Below are 18,698 nucleotides of genomic sequence, written 5' to 3'. Positions count from 1 at the left end.
ATTTGAAAACTCATATATCTCAGGACAGAAGTTGAATTTGAAAATTCCGTCACTAAAATCTCTTCTATACATCTTTAGGATAACCCAAAAAAATTTTCAAGACTTTCCGTCCCAATGAAAGACGCAGGAAGATTTTTCCCCAACGCTCCAAAAAACACTAAAAAGCCACTTTTCTCAGAGACTGTTCAACATTTTGGATTGAATTTTGTTTTGGGAACTCACCATAATGAACCTAATAATTAAGCAAAGTTTCAACTTCCTGGGATTATTTTGAAGCCTACTTGAAAGTTTCACCAGGGTCCCCCCTTAAATCGTGGGACAATAAAAGCCCCTTGACAGTTAGTGTGCAGTAAGTAATCTTCCTTCTCTTCGAATCTGATTCGCAGGTTCTGAATGATAAGTTTGATGAGAGAGTGCTCAAGTTACACAAGCGTTGCACGGACAGGCTCGCCTGGACTCTCGACAACCCTGACGCGTCCGAAGAGGAATACATCAGATTTCGCGACAAGGTCTCAGCAGCAGCAGACGAGATTCATAGCGATAGACAGCGGCACGCTGCAGACCTACGCAAGGCGGAAGTGAGGAAGACGTTCGAGTCGAGGGTCCAGACAACTTTACAGTCCACTAACATCAAGGTACGCAACACAGACTATGTCACTCAGTGGCGTGCACTGTAAAAAGATTAGGAAGCTAGGAAGAAAATGAAGGCATTGTAGAATTGCTTCGTATTATGAAGAAGTGCATCATATTACGGAGGAGTTGGCATCATAATACGAAGCATTTCTCATTGAACTGTACAATGACTTCGTTTTCTTCGTATTATGAAGCGATCTTTCGTAGGCATTTTACTGCGACACAATAAAATTCGCAACGATTATCGTCTTATTTTAGGTTTGGTTATCTCATATCGTGTGTTCACTTCCGCTTATCTTTCAAATCGTTCATAGTCGAACATTTAATCGGCAAAACGGTGACGACTCCAATTTTGGTCGAATCTGAACTCTTGTTGATCGAAATGAAGTAGTGGTATGGTAACCAGACCATCAGTGATGGCTGTTCGGACCATGATTTAGTAGGTCTGGAGTCACGGAGTGCTCAAAAGTACCTGAAAATACCTACTACATGAAGTAAACCACAGGACACACACTTCTTTCATACCCGTCGTGGTGCGTGCCGCACTCCAAATAGTTTTGAGCAACTTCCGAAGTGGGGGGGGGGGGGCCTCGCCACGGCACGGAGTGCTCAAATGTGCCGTGCTGCTACCCCCTGGTGTTTGCACAGACGAGTTCAAAGAGTTGTTCTCGTGGTAAGACAACTAGCAACTTACCTGGCACTGATGAAACAAAGGCCATATTAGTATGCTCTTGAAGGGCATTAACGAACTTGCGCCACTGGAACGGCGTGAACCGGTTTATGCCTTTGGAAGGGCATTAAAATGTTGCTTGAAAGTCCTTAACCCATTCACGCCCTTTCAGAGGGCATTAAACGATTTACGTCCTGAAGGGTGTAGTTTTTATGACTTTTTTGTTTTTCAAGTGTCGTCCTCGTCGAGTGGAACGCACTAAATTCTTGGGGACTTTCAATTGCATAATTATTCACTTTTCATGCAATCGTGCATGCACACATACGTACGTAAGGTGTCTAATATTATGCATTACGGTGTACAATTTAGGCATCTTCCTGCTTAAAATGCACACAGTGATGCAAAATATCATACACGTCTTACGCACGTATCTGTGAATGCACAGTTATGCCCAAAAAATTTCAAAGAATATAGTGTGAAGGGTCCATTGACTCGTGTATTTTGATCGGCGTGAATTGTTGCCCATCCGCAGGTGCTTGATCCCTGCACGCGGGATCATTCTTGTGTGACTTATCTGTGTGCAGTGTTGTCTACTGTTGCGAACTTATGTTTTGTGAAACGTTTGCAGGAAGGACCCAACAATGCCCTCTACAAGTCCTACTGCCAAGATATAGAGGAACTGTGCCGAGACGCATTAGGATGGCTGCGTAGCAGTAGGGGTTCCCTTGCTGACGAGAGAGAACTATCAGATCGGCTCCGCGTATTTGAAACGGAGGCAGCGGGAATCCATCGCAACTACGGTGAACAAGTGGCGGCGGAACAAAGGCGAGCCGAAGCTTTCCGAGCTGCCGAACAGAAGGTTCTCCAGGCGCTTAATCTTAAGGTAAAATTCGCAGAACGGTCTCAGGTCCACGGTAAACACGGAACCTGGTTTTCCCAGGAAGCCAATGGTGAAGGCATAGGCGATTTCCAGGGAGTTCCTGGGAAAACCAGGAACCGTTTTTACCGTGTCCACACTTCTTTCTACAATTTTTTTGCGTGGCCTCAAATGATTTTGTGCCGAGGGGGAAACAACTTGAATTTTGGTGTACGTTTCTTTTGACGTTATGTAAAATATCGTTGAAATAAGCTTCAAAAACCGTTGGAATAACGTGAAATAAGGAAAACCAATGTGAAATAGCGTTGAAATGGACTTGAAATAACGTTGAAATAGCGTGTAATAACGTGAATTTGGAATAACGGTGTTCAAATTTTTTCGAAGTTGTTTGCCCCTTGTTGTGTGTGCATGTGCAATTTTTCGCAAAAATTTGTACTCCGGAAGGTTTAGATTCGCGCGAATGTCTTATTAATTTGTGTCAAAATTACCCATGTGCACTAGGCCGCATCAAAAAAAAAAAATGTTTTTTGACTCGAACGGGGTTATTTTGAAAGATCATGTCCTAGTACGACTACCCACCAAATTTGCTCCTACGGATTTGTTGGATTTGTTCTTCGCGCGCATGCAGCGGTAGACGTGTACTAGGGTCTGCATACAGTAACGAGGCCAAGAACGTCTAGACTTGCAAGCTTGCCCAGGACACATCTGTTGGTGCATGCCAGCTTACACACACACACACACACTCACACTCAAAAGCTTGCAATGAAAAGGACTTTGCAGTACAAAGTATTTTCCAGCTTTGTATTACAAACTCCCTTGCGAACTATTTTCTTCGCATTGCAAAGAAATAGTTCGTAAGTTGCGAAGAAAAAAGTTTCCAACGTTGCGAAGCATCGTTTTGCAACGTTGCAAACCATTTTCTTTGCAAGTTGCAAAGTAATACTTCACAATGAATTAGCCGTAAATGAGCTTACTCACGTTGAAACGAATATGAATCCACGGGGAAAACGGAACCTGGTTTTCCCAGGAACTCCCTGGAAATCGCCTATGTCGCTACCATAGGCTTCCTGGGAAACCCCGGTTCCGCTTTCACCGTGTAACGCTTAAAGGAACGTAACAATTTGTCTCGTTAGTTCCAACGTGATGTCACGTTCTTGGAATGGTAGTGCATGCGGTGAAATTAATCTCAGTCCACGTTCCAGGTTCTGGAGGGGCACCCCTGCTACGAGGAGGCTGAGGCCTTGAAGAAATCTTCCCGGAAGCATTTGAGTTTGCTAAAGCACGAATCAGACCTTTCTACAGAAATGTTGGAGAAACTGATTGAGTCTATCGACACTGGATTCGCGACATTGGAACAAAAGAGGGTTGAGGAGGAGCAGAAGTTGATGAATTGGATACTAACCTTGGAGCAAGAGCTGACGGATGGTTTGCAGGTAAGCGTGAAAGTGTGAATTCGTTCAACGCCTGTCACAAAATTTTGTCACTAAAAGTCCAACATAGTCTTTGGGCACATCCATAATCGTGCCATAAGCCTTAGCATATAGCGAATGAAATCTTAGTTTAGGGTAGTAGGAGCGATGCTTCTAAAGCGAGAGTTGGATGTTTTAAAACGTTGTATTCGACATAAAATAAATTGCTTTTCAGCATGCACCCACAGACTTGTCCTTAGCAAGCGTGCACCTGTACACTGTGGCTAAAAGCCACGGAAAATTATGTAAACAGCTTGAGGTAGTTCTCCGTAGCCCCCTTGTCAGTATTCTCTGTAGGCTCTTACAGTATTTTCCGTAGGACCGCACAGTGTTCTCCCTAGTACCTTACAGTGTTCTCCGTAGGACTATACAGTGTTCCAGGCCCTACGGAGAAGTCTGTGCTGTCCTACGGAGAATGCTGTACGGCCCTACGGAGAATACTGTAAGAGATTACGGAGAGGCAAAAAAATTAACAGAATTTCCCGTACCTTTTTACCACAGTGTAGATTTGTTCTTCAGTCCGAGACCAAATTGCGAGTGAAGGACACGTTTACAGTTTTAAGCCTGTGTACAGTGCTACAGCGTGCACACTTGGAAGCCTACAAAGAACTACTCGTTGTAATACAAAGAAAACGGAGGCTTCGTGGCCTACGAAGAATATCGTTCGTAATACAAACCATTTTGTTTGCAATTCAAAGAAAAAAATCCTTCGCAGGCTGCGAAGAAGTTCTTCCACTGCAAGGAAAAGTGTGGATAGTACATCAAAAGTACAACAAAACTGAACAATAAAAGTACAACAGGGATTGTAGAAAGTACAACGAGAATTGTACAAACCATAACCAGCCCTGGACTGCACAGCACTCGTCATGCCGGTTCCGTTGTACTTTGTACAACAATTGTTGTACTTGAAAAGTACACTAAATTCCTGATAAAAAAATTTGCCAGATAAATTTGTGTACTTTTGTTGTGGTTATTTTCTGCAGTGTCGTCCGCTACAAAGGCTTTGTATGTATTACAAACAAAATTGTTTGTATTACGAACGATTTTCTTCGTGCTGCGAAGCCTTCGTTTTCTTTCCATTACAACGAGTAGTTCTTTGTAGGAATTTATCTGTGTGAGTACTCACCGCGTTTTTCTTTTTTGGCAGGAGTTCGACAACGACCCACTGCTTGTCCAATTGGAAAAGTGTTGTCGTAGACAACTGATGGAACGCCAGCCCCGCCCGTCCTTGCAGGTCATAGGCCATGCTTTGTATGCGGTGAGAAATGTCCTCGGCCATCTGAGGCAGTACCGTGACAGCCAGCAGAAACGGCAGGAAGCGGCCAGTGGGGCTGAAGCTGCCTACCACGAGGCCTATGCTGTCGGGTCGAAGCTATTGTCATATTTGGGCTTTCCCGTGCTGCGGCCACCGCAGCCCGCTAGACAGAGTCTGTGCAGCAGGGTGACTTGGACTCCGGGCGTCTCGACGAGCAGCTCCGAGCAGGCCCAGTCCCAATTTGGCGACCCAGAGCAGCCACTGCCGCCGCCGCCTCAGCCCGCTGCCAAGGCTGTGTCCAGCCACGCGGTGTGGATTGTCAACGAGCGAGCCCAGTCCCAGTACCAACCAATGGACTTCACCAGCGGTGACCTTGGGGCGGACAAAATGGAGGTGGATAGTGGTAAGGAACCCCAACCGTTACGTTACACTGCAGAGCCAACGGTAAGTTTCCTTGCATCAAAGTTGGCAAGCCGCTTTGAATGCCAAAATTTGGCAAGCTTGGCCTGCGAAAACTCCCCAGCTTCCCTTAATTTGGCTAGCTTATGAAGATTTCAGGTCGAAGCTTGCCAAATCTTGGCAGTCCATAAACGGCCTGCCAAATTTGTGGCAGGCAAACTTACAATTGGCTTTGCAGTTTATTTTTGGTACAAAATCTTGCCACAGGTGTGTTGCAAGCTTGCGAAGAATTTGAATCGTTCGCATTTCAAAGAACGCATCTATTTTGCAAATTACTGTGTAGTTTGCAACGTACATACACGTGCTTCGCAATTTGTGAACTACCAGTTCGTGTAATGAACCCTTGACAACACATTTGTCGCATATTACGGTCCACCCGGTCCACCAGTTCGTTTAATCAAGTTAAATTCTTCGCAAGCAGCGAACCGAATACTAGTTCGTAATCGGAACACATTCCTCGCAAGGTTCTCAAAGTACAGACCGTATCGCCACAACCGTCAGTGTGATAAGGGCACTGATCCAAGTAGATCAATTATTTGTACATAAATTAGGTACAGCTTTATAAGAACTTTAGGACAATATGGAAGTATTGTCCCAAACTTTTGTATTACACTGGTAAATATGGCAATAGTTGTGGACAATTAAAAGTTCGTAAAATTAGGTCTGTACGTGAGATCCTTTCGGAGACCACGGCGAACCGGAATGGAAGGTCCGTGCTTTTTCTGCTCCTAAGTTCCTGCAAACTTTCCATACCAAACAGTTTTTTTTGCAGTGGACAGTTGGGTTTGTTGAGTGCGACTCATAACTGCCTTTTGAACAGTGTGCCTTACCGTGCCGTTTGCCTTCCAGAAGGACTAGTTCATGAACGCGCCAATGGCCACATCAGGGGACTGGAGAACGCGCATATGTCCAACGCGGAGACTCCGCGGGAACGTCCGGGGTGTGGGCAGTCCGAACCATGCAACGGGACGAAGCAATCTACTCGCCTCCCTCATGTACGCACGGATATTGGACCCTGCTTGCCTCCATATTCTAGTACGAAAACCTTTTTTTTTTTACTCGTTCTTTACACACCACTCACTAACATACAAAACTCTTTGTGAAGAGAACGAGTATTGTGTTCAAAAATGAGTTTTGGGGGGACATCTTTCATCTCAGATCTCACAGCATGTGGGAAAATGAGAGTGGTATCAAATGAAAGATGGAGTGTCAGTCGCTTGATCGTAAATGAAGTTTTTTTTTACTTGCAATGAGAAATATTGAGAAAATGAACATGAAAGAGAGACGTTTTTAGCGCACTATGTGAAACTAACCTCTTTTCACGTGTCTGTATCTTTTGATGTTGAACGCCACTGAAACGCAAAGTACAACAACAATGACACGAGATCTTTGGTCAACAAAAATCTAGGAGGGTTTTTTGCAAGTGACAATGGATAATTTTGAGAAATTTGGTAATAACGAAACATTGTTTGACCCTAACCATGATACATGTCTCAGAACTGCAAGCTGTGTCATCTTAATGAATTTCTTTTTGATGGTGTTGCATGTCTTATGTTCGAGATGAGAGATGAAAAAATAAGTTTCATTTGACTGTTTTCTAAAATAAATGTGTCTTTCTGAGGGTTTTGGTCATGGAAAAAGCAGGTTTTTGGCACGGACTCACGGACTCTAGTGTAAATTCGATTATGCACGAGAATCGATATCCCGAGATATCGCGATGCATCGATGTTCCCTGCCTGAGAGGAGAACCAACCGGAAGCGTTCGTTAAAAGGCAAAATTACAAATCGTCTGAGGAGAATTCATGTAACGATCAGCGACTGACACATCAATCTAGCTTTGTAAAGAACGAGTCCCTCCCTTGTGATATCAATTCTTTGATGTCTTTCCTTCTTGTTTTTTTTTTGCCGGTGTGATTAGTTTACGACACCAAATTGTAGGTGACAAACGTTTGAATGTGAACAAGCTGGTTTCTGGCCAATTCACACCCAAACGAATGTGACACAACGCTCAACGTGATGTCACGTTCCTGGAATGAGAGTGTCGTCGCCCTCCCAACTTCTCTAAGCACCCGTTTTCTTCTGCGCAGACGAAGGTGCAGTCTGCGGCCGACGACTTGGCACGGGCGGCGCTAGAAGAAGCGCGCACGGCGGGCTGCATGGCGCTGATCGTGGACCGCGAGGACGAGGCCGGGCGCGACCTTCTGTCGCTGTCAGTGCGCCTTGTCCGGGACTCCGGGGACGCGGTCGAACTCCCGGTGCTGGTGCGGGACGCCAGGTGAGACCTCCCTCCCCTCTCCTATGATCTAACAGTGGGCACACTGAGAATCCAAACGCGATGAGTATAGCGTCAATTGGTGCAATGCAAAAGCATTTGCACATGAAGTGCAATGCCTCCCCATTCCCATGCATTAGCATAGGGTCTTTTCGGGACGCATCGCACGTAAGGTGCGATACGGCTATGGCATCGCACTGGCATCGCACGTATGGTGCGATAGCTGCATTGCACCATACGTGCTATACTCATAGCGTTTGGAATCTCAGTGCACGCTACATGTGTATGCACTTTTATGTCCGTAGCTATTGACGTGCACACTAAAATTATTAGTACAATTTTGTTCGTGATGTGAAATTTTTGGTAGGCAGAATCGCACGGATTCCATTGCTCACATAAATTTTCTACGTAAAGTGCGCATGCGGTAAATCGAGTGAAACCACTTTCTAAAAGCGTACGAAAGAATTTAGTGTGTACTGACGTCTAAAGCTTTCTACAATTTAAGATAAATTAGGGACTATGTTTCCGCATTGTTCTTAAGTTATTTTAAAATTTATATACAAATTTGAACGTAACTACTCTCACCTGCAAAACTACGTCATGCGAATGTTCAAAATGTTTATGTCGCTTCGACTTTACTGTAAAACTTTATACTGTTGGTAACTGAAGAAAAAGTACCCAGCTAACTAGTTTAATGGTTTAAACCCGTTCTAACCTGCAAGTGCCACTTGCGGGATCATTTTACGGAGCCAGTTCTTGCTGCTCTTAAGTCAGTGCTACTGTTAAGTTCTACACACTCATTCCAGGAACGTGACATCACGTTGAAACGAATGTGACAACGTGTCACGTTTACTTGGGCATTGTGTCACGTTCGTTTCAACGCGTATAAAGCTAATTTATGGCTAATTCGCGTCCAAACGAACGTGACACAATGCTCAAAGGAACGTGACATTTTGTCACATTCATTTTTACATGATATCACGTTCCTGGGATGAGAGTGTAGTGCTGCGTATTTTTAGCTCCACCTAACCTCTGTTTCCTGTGTCCAGGAGCTTTAATGGATCCCCAGACGAACTCGTCCGTGACACTTGGGCACGTTTCGAAGAGCTGTGTCGAAGTGTGTCTTTGGATCTGGGAAGCTGCCTGGAGTTCCTGAGTGCGAGCAACTGCAGCCCCTTTGGTCCAGCCTTCGTGAAACTCTGCAAGGATAGGGCGCGGGAAGATGTCGTGGTTTTGACCAGCACCTCTGTTCCCCTGGACGAGAGAGTGGTCATTGCCTGCTACGAGCGGTCCATCCCCAAGTCCTCACGTGCGGAAATCGACGAGCTAGTGAAATTTTTCTCTGAAGTGAACAGTTGGCGGCAGACACCAGCCCGTGGCTGCAAGACATGTTTGGTGGGGCTTCATGGATGCTGCTGCAGCCACCCTTGGCGCACATACTCGTCTTCCGTCGCGTTTCTCATGCGGAATCGGGAAAAGTTAGCAAGTACTCCGGAAGTGCTTTTACAATGTGCCCCCGATGTGTTGCTGGACATGAAGCAATTAATGAAAGAGACTAATTTTCTTGTTTGTTTGGCTGCATTCGGTGAAGTGTTCTCTGAAATCCACAAGGTTTCACAGTTGGTGGTGGATTTCGATATGGACTTCAGTGAGTACTGGACTGGTCTCAGTGACTGTAAGAGGGCATTCTCATCCAATTCATTCACGGCTCAAGTCAAAACTGCCGCTGACAAAGTCACATCAAAGAATGAAAGCCTCCGTTCACTAGTGCGAGCCATCATTGAAGTCGCGCACACTGTGGTGTGTGCAGCGAGGACGGACTTCAAGTTCTGCAACGAAATCCTACAATGCTTGGTCTCTGAAGATAACCACCCTCGTGGCCACAGTAGCAAACAAGTCTCTTCAGAATTGGTGTCGTTCAAGAGGCAACATTCCCGCGCCATTTCGGCCTCTCCGCAGCGCGTCTTGAGCAGGGTGAACCGGTCGGAGTTTGAGAAGGATTACCCAGCCTTGTACAAGACCGTGCTGCGCGCGCTGACAGCGCCGCTTCTGCCGCCCATGGGTCCCCGCTCCGACGAGCAGCTCCGGGTGGGTGCCCGCCGCACCACCCGCACCCGGGCGGACCAGGTGGAGGCCGCCGTGCTGGTGGCAGCCAGGACGCCGGAGGGCGTGGATCTGTCGTTCGATTTTCAATCGTAATTGTGCAAGTTTCCTTTGTCACCGGGTTTGATACAAGTTTTCATTGTGATGAGAAACGTGCTGATGTTCCTTGAATGTGGATTCCAAATCCTTCTGTTAAACACAGCTAGCTATTTTAATTGTTATTTCCGTATTGTGGTCGAGACAACTCACTTGCCATCGTGGCCCATGTCGTTCCGATCTCTCAGATTCATTCACCAAAGTTTCATTGAAATTATTCTTACTTGTTCATGATAATTTGTTTGCATGAAATATATTTGCTTTTTTTTTTGTCTTATTGTGTCGAGAGTGAAATTGCAATTGTTCTAGGTTTAAGTTTAAGGCCTTCTTTCTCAAAGGTGCGAATAAAACAGTCAACGGATGAAGTTTTCCTATAACTTGTTGAGTGTTTCAACTTCAATTTGCCTCCTCCCATTCCTTTTTCCATAAAAAAAAAACCTGTAACTTAAATGATAAGACATGCCTCGGAAAGGAACAACGTGGCATTTAACATGAGTTATGCCAATACTAAAACCCAATACACAAAGTACACACTTACAAATGCATTATTTAAAATTTATTTATTTCACTTCAAGAACAATTCTTAGTAAAATGTAACAACATACGAATCATTAAAGATGTTTCTTGCCATGCTCGCCCGGGTGGAAAGATCTGTAATTTGTTCTGTACTTGAAAAGTGCAACGTTAGTTTTCCCTCACTGAAAAACCAAACGTGGTCCAGACCGCACCACTGGTGTGGTCAGATGGATGACATTTTGACCACATCAGTTGGTGTGGTCTAGACCACGTTTGGTGCGGTCTAGACCACGTTTGGCCACGTTTGGTGTGGTCTAGACCACACCAAACGCCCCAAACGTGGTCTAGACCACACCAACTGATGCGGTCAAAATGGCATCCATTTGACCACACCAGTTGGTGCGGTCTAGACCACGTTTGGTTTTTCAGTGCTGCAAACAGGTTTTTGGTTCTCCTGGAAAATGATAAAAATGGAATTATCCCCTTCCGCTTCATGGATCAAGTGGGGTCCCGACCTTGGGTTTGGTAACCGCTGCCAAGTTACCATAGAAGACGCATCATTCGGAACTATCACGGAACCGTCGAAATTGCCGAAAAGAAGGTTCCTCGGAGGCCCCAGTGCACTGGCCGCCACGACGAGCACCTTGGCACTCGCCAGTCCAATGAACTGATCAGTCGCAGTTACGTTGATGCGCGAGCGACTCCTTAGTCCTCACCCCAGTAACACTAGGCCTCACTTCGGACGTGGCCGCATGTAAACGCGCGTAACAGCAACCGTAACGTCAATGTAGTTCGCTCTAACTACACTCCCAATTGAAACACAGCTTTTTCTTCGAAACTCGAACAAAAAGCTTGACTGCGCAGCGAAGGTAGTAGCTTATGGTGAAGAGTAGTTCTCAGTAACTTATGTCCAATGTCTTATTACATATTATGATCGAATTTCTCCGTACTATGATAGATTTGTGTCGTATAGTACTGAGAATTATGACTGCACAGCATTTCCCAGTAGAAAAATGGGATTGTAAAAGAAAGCCAATGCGCCGTGCCCTGGCCTATCTACCGCACAGCGGGTCTACAAAAATGTTTTCGATGTGTCCCCAAAGTTCTCATGGTAAAAACGGCTCCTGGTTTTCCCCGGAACTCCCTGGAAATCGCCTATGCCTTAACCATTGGCTTCCTGGGAAAATCAGGCTCTGTTTTTACCGTGCTTTTACTCTGTTGAGACTGAGCCTATATTGTGGCTGTGTCTTGGCAGTGTCTTACAAGCGTTACTTGCCACCTTCCGAAGCTGTTATCTGAAATTGCGCACGGGAATTTATTCTTAGTTCGATGAGAAATGGGAAGTGTGGTAGAAGTACGGAGGTTCCGTCAAAAAGCAGCGCAATGCGTCCTCTCCCTTAAGTACCTGAAAGAGGAAAAAGCAATTCGATAAGCTCGTGGAGTCACTGGCATCTTAGTGTGCAATAACTCGCTTCGCACGCCGGGGACGCTTACGCCTCACCATCAACAATAATCTATTCCCGATAAGAGCGCTGACGTGGGAACAACATTCGCTCTAGAGTACACACTCTAAATGTCTTACAATGAAATTTGACCAATATTATTCGTATGTTACAGTGAATTCGCTGCAAGCATAATACGAAGCAATATTCCTTCGTAATACGAATCTTTTTAGCTTTTTTATTGTAAGATACAAAGAAAAACCTTCGTAATACGAAGAAAAACCACCTTCGTATTATGCTTGCGCCATTTCCTTCGTAATATGGGAAATTTCTTCGTAAGACATTTAGAGTGCATCAGCGGAACATTAGCGAAATCCGAAAACCGGCTAGAGGTTTCGCCTTCGCTCACTCCACAAACTGAAGAGTGAGCATATCAATGCTCCAGGTTGAAGCACGCGTACGTCACACTCCACAAAATGAATGTCCCTCGTAGTACAATTTTTGCACGTGTCCTCACATAATTTTGCGCAAGCGTCCATTTCGTAAAAATTTGTACAATGTCTACTGTGCACCTGGAGCATCAGTGACTCACACATTTCGAGCCCAAACCCAACACAAGAGTTTTGTTCGTCTCGTCGGGATAAATCCATGTACTAACTGGTTTACCTTTAACACATTCGCTGCGACGGGGTTTTGGGCGGAAAAGCCTAGACTGCGAAGGCCTCCCCAGAGAAAACTATTGACCGCACAAAGCTCGGACACATACCATTCGACTTCTCATAGGGTCAAAACGCCAACGAGCGAATAAAAAAAATACGACCACGGGTGTTCTCGTATCGCAGTATGGGACATTCCGCCAGTGCGCGGCGCCCAGACTGCGATACGAGAACGCGCGTGGTCGTATGAGCAAATTTCTCTTCTGGCCAAAACGGGGAAACAGGAACAGGTAGGAAAGAGCGACCAAATTTGTTTTGACCTGCTAGGTCTTCCGAAAATTTTGGTTTTCGTTTCGACGTCCTGCGACCATTTTCGTACGAGAACGCGTGTTCTCGTACCGCATTTTAGCCAAACGGCAGTTACGAGAACGGCGTTCTCGTATCGCAGGAAGCGCCATGGCCAAAAATTAATTCTTCGCCAACGCACCAAAGACAGGCAACATTGCGAGACGCCGGAGAAAATTTTGCCCAGGCGCATCCTGCGATACGAGAACACCGTTCTCGTAACTGCCGTTTGGCCAAAATGCGATACGAGAACACCGTTCTCGTACGAAAATGGTCGTAGGACGTGGAAACAACAGCCGAAATTTTCACGAGACCTTGTAGGTCAAAATTTTTTTGGTCTCACTTCCCTATCTATGCCCGTTTCCTCGTTCTGGCCAGAACAAAAATTTGGCAAAATACGAGGCGGCATGTTCTCGTACCGCAGTTTTGGCCCGCCCGATACGAGAACGCGTGTTCTCGTATCGCAGCGAACGTGTTAACAAGGTTCTTTTGGGGGGTCCGGGATGAACTGTCGCGAAGAGCACACCGTATCCCGTGCCCGAAAGTACAGTTAAAGCGAAGTGTAAAAGAACGGGATTCACTCAGTTTTTTTCTGAAGTGCTCATATATCACTCCACTATCACTCCGAAGCACCGAGGACCGGGGGATAAGAAGCATTTTAAGAGCGGACGCTTTGTAGGACCCGCCAGTTGGATAGCGCCCAGGCCATCATGAACCTGTCCGTCGTGTTCTTGGTCTCCGTGGCCGCGGCGGCGGTAAGTTTGCTTCCCTCTACGGGCACGCTGGTGTGGTCCATTCCATGGTCCAGGAGGGATCCTGGTAACAACAAGGCCAAATTGGGCAAGAACATTTTTTTAAAAAAATGTTTGAAGCCTAAAATGTGCATGGTAAGATTCAGATTGAGGGGTTTCAACCTCAAAGTTAAGTGGAGATTCTTGATCATTTGAAAAGAAAAGGTCAGTTGTGTCATAAGCTAAAACGCTTCACTGCACTGCCATATTTGACCGACAACAAAATTTATTCTTTGAGAACTCACCTACTTCGCTTAAAAATGGCCAAAGTTTTAATTTTGGGGTTTTTCTTTAAAGCTTTACTTGCAAGTGTCACCAAGGATCCCCCTGAACGTCGGTGTGCGCTTCACACAAAGCTCTTGCGGTTAAAAAAAAAAAACAAAAAAAAAAAACGCAGTTGCACTTTTTATGCATAGCTATATGCATGCATAGATATGTACGTAAGGTGTGTATAAAAATGCACTGGTAAAACTAAGGCGTACTATTATGCCCTTCGTGAAGCGTACAGCCAGTACGCCCTTCTTCAAGCGTACAAGAGTTCATGCGCTCCTTTCTTCCTATCTAAATGCATGGGGGAATTGCCTTGAAGCGTAGTTGTACGCTTGAAGAAGGGCGTACAGTCTTGAAGCGTAGTTGTACGCTTGAATGAAGCGTACAACTACGCTTTAGTTTTACCAGTGTGTGCATCACTGTGTGCATTAATGCATCTTCCTGCATACATGTGCTTACATAAATAATTATGCATTAAAAAGCCCACGACAATTTAGTGTATTCAAGGAGCACTCTCAAAAGCCTACTAAGCGTTTGCTTTGTAACTACGAAGAAAATGAAGGCTTTGTAGAATTGCTTCGTATTATGAAGAAACGCCTCGGGTTACGAAGGATTTTGCTTCACAATACGAAGCATGAATTCGTAGATTTTACAATGCCTTCATTTTCTTCGTATTCCGAAGCGATTCTTCGTAGAGTTTTCACTGTGAGGGCGCAGGTCAAAAGGTAGTTGTATGCTTGAACGAAGCGTAGACGCTTTAGTTTCGCACCAGTGCTTTTGTCTCGTTTCCGACGAGGCCTCGTTGACGGCCAGCTCGCTCTGCAGGTGGTGGAGGGCGCCATCACCGCCGCGCCCCGCACGCTGCGGCGCAACGGGCAGCCCCTGTCGGCCGCCGCCCCGAGGGACGACTGCCGGGGCCAGACCCGCCGCTGCACCGACTGCAGCACGCTGCTGGTGTGCGCCACCATCGGCACCGTGCTGGTGCCCCTGCAGTCGCTGGCCTGCCCCGCCGCCACGCCCTACTGCTCCGGCGGCGCGTGCGTGGCCAGCATCCAGGCAAGGGGAAATAACTCCAGTCAAATTTGTACACCAAAATTCATCAAACTTAGAAAATTTACTAAAATTCATGAAAATTCATCGAAATTTGACTGAAATTCATCGAATTCCGGCCGAAATTTATCGAATTTCGACCGAAACTCATCGAATTTTCACTGAAATTCGCCGAATTTTGACTGAAATTCATCGAATTTTGATTAATTGTCATCGAAATTCGACTGAAATTCATTGGATTTGTACACCGAAACTCACAGTGATTTCCCGTTGCATCCAGGACAGCGGCTGCAGCGCGCCGCCGGCCGCCGACCCCGCCTTCACCTGCACCGGCAACGGCTACTTCCCGTCGCCCTCCGACTGCGCCAAGTACTACCTGTGCGCCGACGGCCTCGCCTACGAGTACGACTGCAGCGCGTACCCCGGCACGGTCTACAGCCACGAGAAGGCCCTCTGCGTGCCCAGGTACGGCTCTGTCCAAGGTCCTGGCCCTGGCACACTACTAATTCAACTGCATAGGGCAAGTTCACGCTCGCTCAGCCTCCTATTGCCTTTTCCTCTCTTGCTGGTAAAGTATTTTAAACAGACGTTGGATGTACTATCTTCTCTTGCGCTAATTTTGATCGTTTTATAGATATAATTGTTAATATGTCACGTACATATCAAGAACTTCATTTTCAGAGCACTAGTTGGAAAAAAGATGAATCTAAAGATGTGTCAAAGCAATAGACTCTGCGCAGACCTCAGGTCCACTCTCCCAATTCCCCCTCATTTTGGAGAGCTGAGTGGATATGGGCCCATAGTCCATTGTAACGTGAATATTTAAGTCACAGAAACCACTTACCACGTGATTTTACTTTTTCGAAAATTTTCAATTATATCTTATGCTTTGTTGAAAAGTATGTATTTGCGACATTCATTTGTTTAGTTTTGGTTCTCCCTGCAAATAGTTGTACGTTTCTCCTCACTGTGGCAAAAAGGTACGGAAAATTCTGTTAATTTTTTTGCCAGGATTCTCCGTAGCCCTCTTATCAATATTCTCCGTAGGCTCTTACAGTTATTCTCCGTAAGGCCGTACAGTTTTCTCTGTAAGTCCGCACAGTCTTCTCCGTATGGCCTGGAAGACTGTATAGTCCTACGGAGATCACTGTAAGGTCCTACGGAGAATACTGTGCGGTCCTACGGAAAATACTGTAAGAGCCTACGGAGAATATTGATAAGAGGGCTACGGAGAATTACCACAAGCTGTTTACAGAATTTTCCGTAGCTTTTTGCCACAGTGCTGAAAACAGTAAGAAAATGGAGTTATCCCCTTCCTCCGCTTCACGGATCATTCACTCTCTCTGCCGTACGAATAAGTAGGGCTACATTATCCATAATACGAAGGAAATGGCGTAAGCATAGTACGAACACTGAGAATGAATTGGTCACCACCATCACCCTTTAAATGGGTGATGGAACTTCGTTGCCCAAATTTTGGTGACGAAAAATCCATCACCCCAAATTTGGTAACAGGCGTTTGGTCGCCCAAATTTGGGTAACGCCGTCCGTCGACGACGCCGTGAGGTTCCCGGGATGACGTCCTTCCGGGGCCACCACGATGATCGGAGGCCTCAACGCCACATTGGGTCATCGTGGTGGCCCCGGAAGAGCGTCATCGGGGTCCTTACGGCGTCGCCGACGACGTTACCCAAATTTGGGCGATGATTTTATGACTGCCCAAAATTTGGTCACCACGGGCTTGTCACCCAAATTTGGGCAACGGTGCGTGCGTTACCCAATGAAAGGGCGATGGTGGTGACTCTTTCATTCTCAGTGAAGGTAGTTTTTCCACGTATTACGAAGGATTTTCTTTGTATCGTACAATGCAAATGCCAAAAAGAATCGTATTATGAAGACATATTGATGGTGCTTCCACCGTTGCGCCGAATTCACTGTAACATAGGGTCAGTTGGGGTAATTATTGGACACGGGGTTAAAAATGAGACAGCTGATTCTTAGTCAAGGATTGCCATTTTTGAACGCATGACATACCAAATGTGATGTTTTTATTGAGAAAATAGCATTTGCTACGGCACAAGTTCTAAAATCTCGATTCTTGACTAAGAGTCGGCCCCGTGTCCCCCTAATAGGGTACTTTCGTAGAATGCTGAACCGGAAGCAAGCAGACCTGCAGACGCCAAATTGGCCGGAAACTAACCTCTCTTCGGATCCAAAACTATAGCCGAGCTGTACAAATATTGCTCGCGAAACACATATGCACTGCAAACAAGTATCAAACGACTGTTTATGTTCAAGTGTGGCCGATACCTTTGACGAACGTCTCTTTCCCATGTCAAGTTTGGATCTACTTCCACCAACATGGCGTCTGTGTGCTTCCGGTTCAGGGATCTACGAAAGTACCCTATTACCCGAAGTGACCCTAGCTGGGATTTCATGAGACATCCAGAGTGATTTGTCGCCTTCCCCGCGATGCCCGCAGCGCGGAGGCGGTGTGCGCCCCGGCCGTGTGCAACAGCAGCACCTTGCTGGTGTACCAGCGGTGGCCGGGCGGCGCGAGCGTCTTCTTCCTGTGCGTGGACGAGCGGCCCGAGCACGCCTACGTGGCGGACTGCGGCGCCGACAGCGCCATCTCGCCGGACGGCGTGTGCAGCCTGGCCTGCCTGCGCGAGGGCCGCCTGCCCGACGCCTCCAGGCCGCAGGGCTACTTCGAGTGCGTGCGGACGGCCGGCGGCTTCGGCAGCCCCGTGCCCGCCACCTGCCCGCCGGGCACCGCCTTCCACGCCGCCTCGCAGCGCTGCGTCGGCGCCGCCACCAGTAAGGGAGGGTGGTGATCCATGACCATTCTGTTTTGGTACAAAATCGACGGTCTGGCAGGACTCTCGAAAGTTTCGGTTCCTTACTTATTTGAACTACACCCCGACCCTCTTACTTTGAGTAAAACCACAAGAGCGAGGGGGGTTTGCACGCACTCGCGTGAGGGGTTTGCACGCACTCGCGTGATAGTCGCGTCACTCTGTCAGGAATGGCGCGCGAAATAGTGCGCGCAATAGCCGAAATCGAGGGCGAAATCACTCGCGTAATAGTCGGGTCATCGATTCCTAGTGAGTACATACCCCCTCGCACAGGCGCTCATCAAAATTTTTGTTTCAGCATTTTGGGTAACTTGGGTATATTCAAAGTCTGGGATATTTTTTCTCACTACCGCATCTGAAGAGATATGTTCTATGTCTTGGGTTTTTCTCCAAATGTCGGCAGTCCGTCAAAATATTCAACCTCACATTTGATTCTATGTAGTTTGTTGCATGCTCAGGGAGCCTTAGAGTCGTAAATTGCATTTTGGGGATCCATGACCATACATATTTGATTCATTTTCGTCTAAAAGTTCGCGTTTTGCTCCAGAATATGGATAAGGGTCGAACAACTGTCCCAGTTTCCTCACGGATCGTGAACCACATGCACTGTTAAAAAAATTTCATTACATTTTCATTACATGGTAGTGAAGCTATAATCATTACAATGTAATTAAAGTTTTCATTACACATATGTTATTAAAATTTTCACTACAGTGTAATGAACGAATGTAGTGAAAATTTTAATGACAAAAACGTAATGAAAATGATCAAAGTTGACGCAAATTACACAACTTTTTGTTTCAAGTTGACACAGAGTGAATTCACAACGACTCTGAATGCAGAGAAGAGGTAAAAATTGAGAGACCCAGGACGGCTCTGGTCTGAGGCAGTTTAGCTGCCTGAGTGAGAAAGATCGGGTGCTGACCCTACCAAACGGCA

At 46.2% G+C, this 18,698-nt stretch overlaps 2 protein-coding genes across 17 annotated transcripts in view; both read left to right on the top strand.

The window, feature by feature from the left end:
* Nucleotides 1–10,211, top strand: part of LOC117641867 (chaperone protein DnaK 2-like) — a 28,251-nt gene extending 18,040 nt beyond the window's left edge. For 14 of the 16 annotated variants that reach the window (XM_034379578.1, XM_034379589.1, XM_034379586.1 and 11 more), the window contains 7 exons: nucleotides 387–635; nucleotides 1,932–2,186; nucleotides 3,383–3,613; nucleotides 4,797–5,307; nucleotides 6,213–6,358; nucleotides 7,451–7,638; nucleotides 8,685–10,211. In XM_034379578.1, the coding sequence (XP_034235469.1) occupies nucleotides 387–635; nucleotides 1,932–2,186; nucleotides 3,383–3,613; nucleotides 4,797–5,307; nucleotides 6,213–6,358; nucleotides 7,451–7,638; nucleotides 8,685–9,834 (2,730 nt within the window). In that variant the 3' untranslated portion in view covers nucleotides 9,835–10,211. Of the gene's footprint in view, nucleotides 1–386; nucleotides 636–1,931; nucleotides 2,187–3,382; nucleotides 3,614–4,796; nucleotides 5,308–6,212; nucleotides 6,399–7,450; nucleotides 7,639–8,684 lie in introns of all 16 variants that reach the window. The other 2 variants (XM_034379591.1, XM_034379592.1) reach the window with 2 other exon arrangements.
* A 3,171-nt stretch (nucleotides 10,212–13,382) lies between these two features.
* On the top strand, nucleotides 13,383–18,118 carry LOC117641016 (probable endochitinase). The gene is made up of 5 exons (XM_034378109.1): nucleotides 13,383–13,548; nucleotides 14,680–14,929; nucleotides 15,165–15,369; nucleotides 17,387–17,617; nucleotides 18,058–18,118. Exons 1-5 carry the CDS (start codon nucleotides 13,504–13,506, stop codon nucleotides 18,116–18,118), a joined length of 792 nt encoding a protein of 263 aa, XP_034234000.1. The 5' UTR covers nucleotides 13,383–13,503.
* Nucleotides 18,119–18,698: the final 580 nt, after the last annotated feature.

This window comes from Thrips palmi, unplaced genomic scaffold (assembly GCF_012932325.1).
Source record: "Thrips palmi isolate BJ-2018 unplaced genomic scaffold, TpBJ-2018v1 HiC_scaffold_15, whole genome shotgun sequence".
NCBI classification, from domain to species: Eukaryota; Metazoa; Arthropoda; class Insecta; order Thysanoptera; family Thripidae; genus Thrips; species Thrips palmi.
Note: the sequence above shows the minus strand (reverse complement) of the source record. Positions and strands in the feature narration are given on the sequence as shown.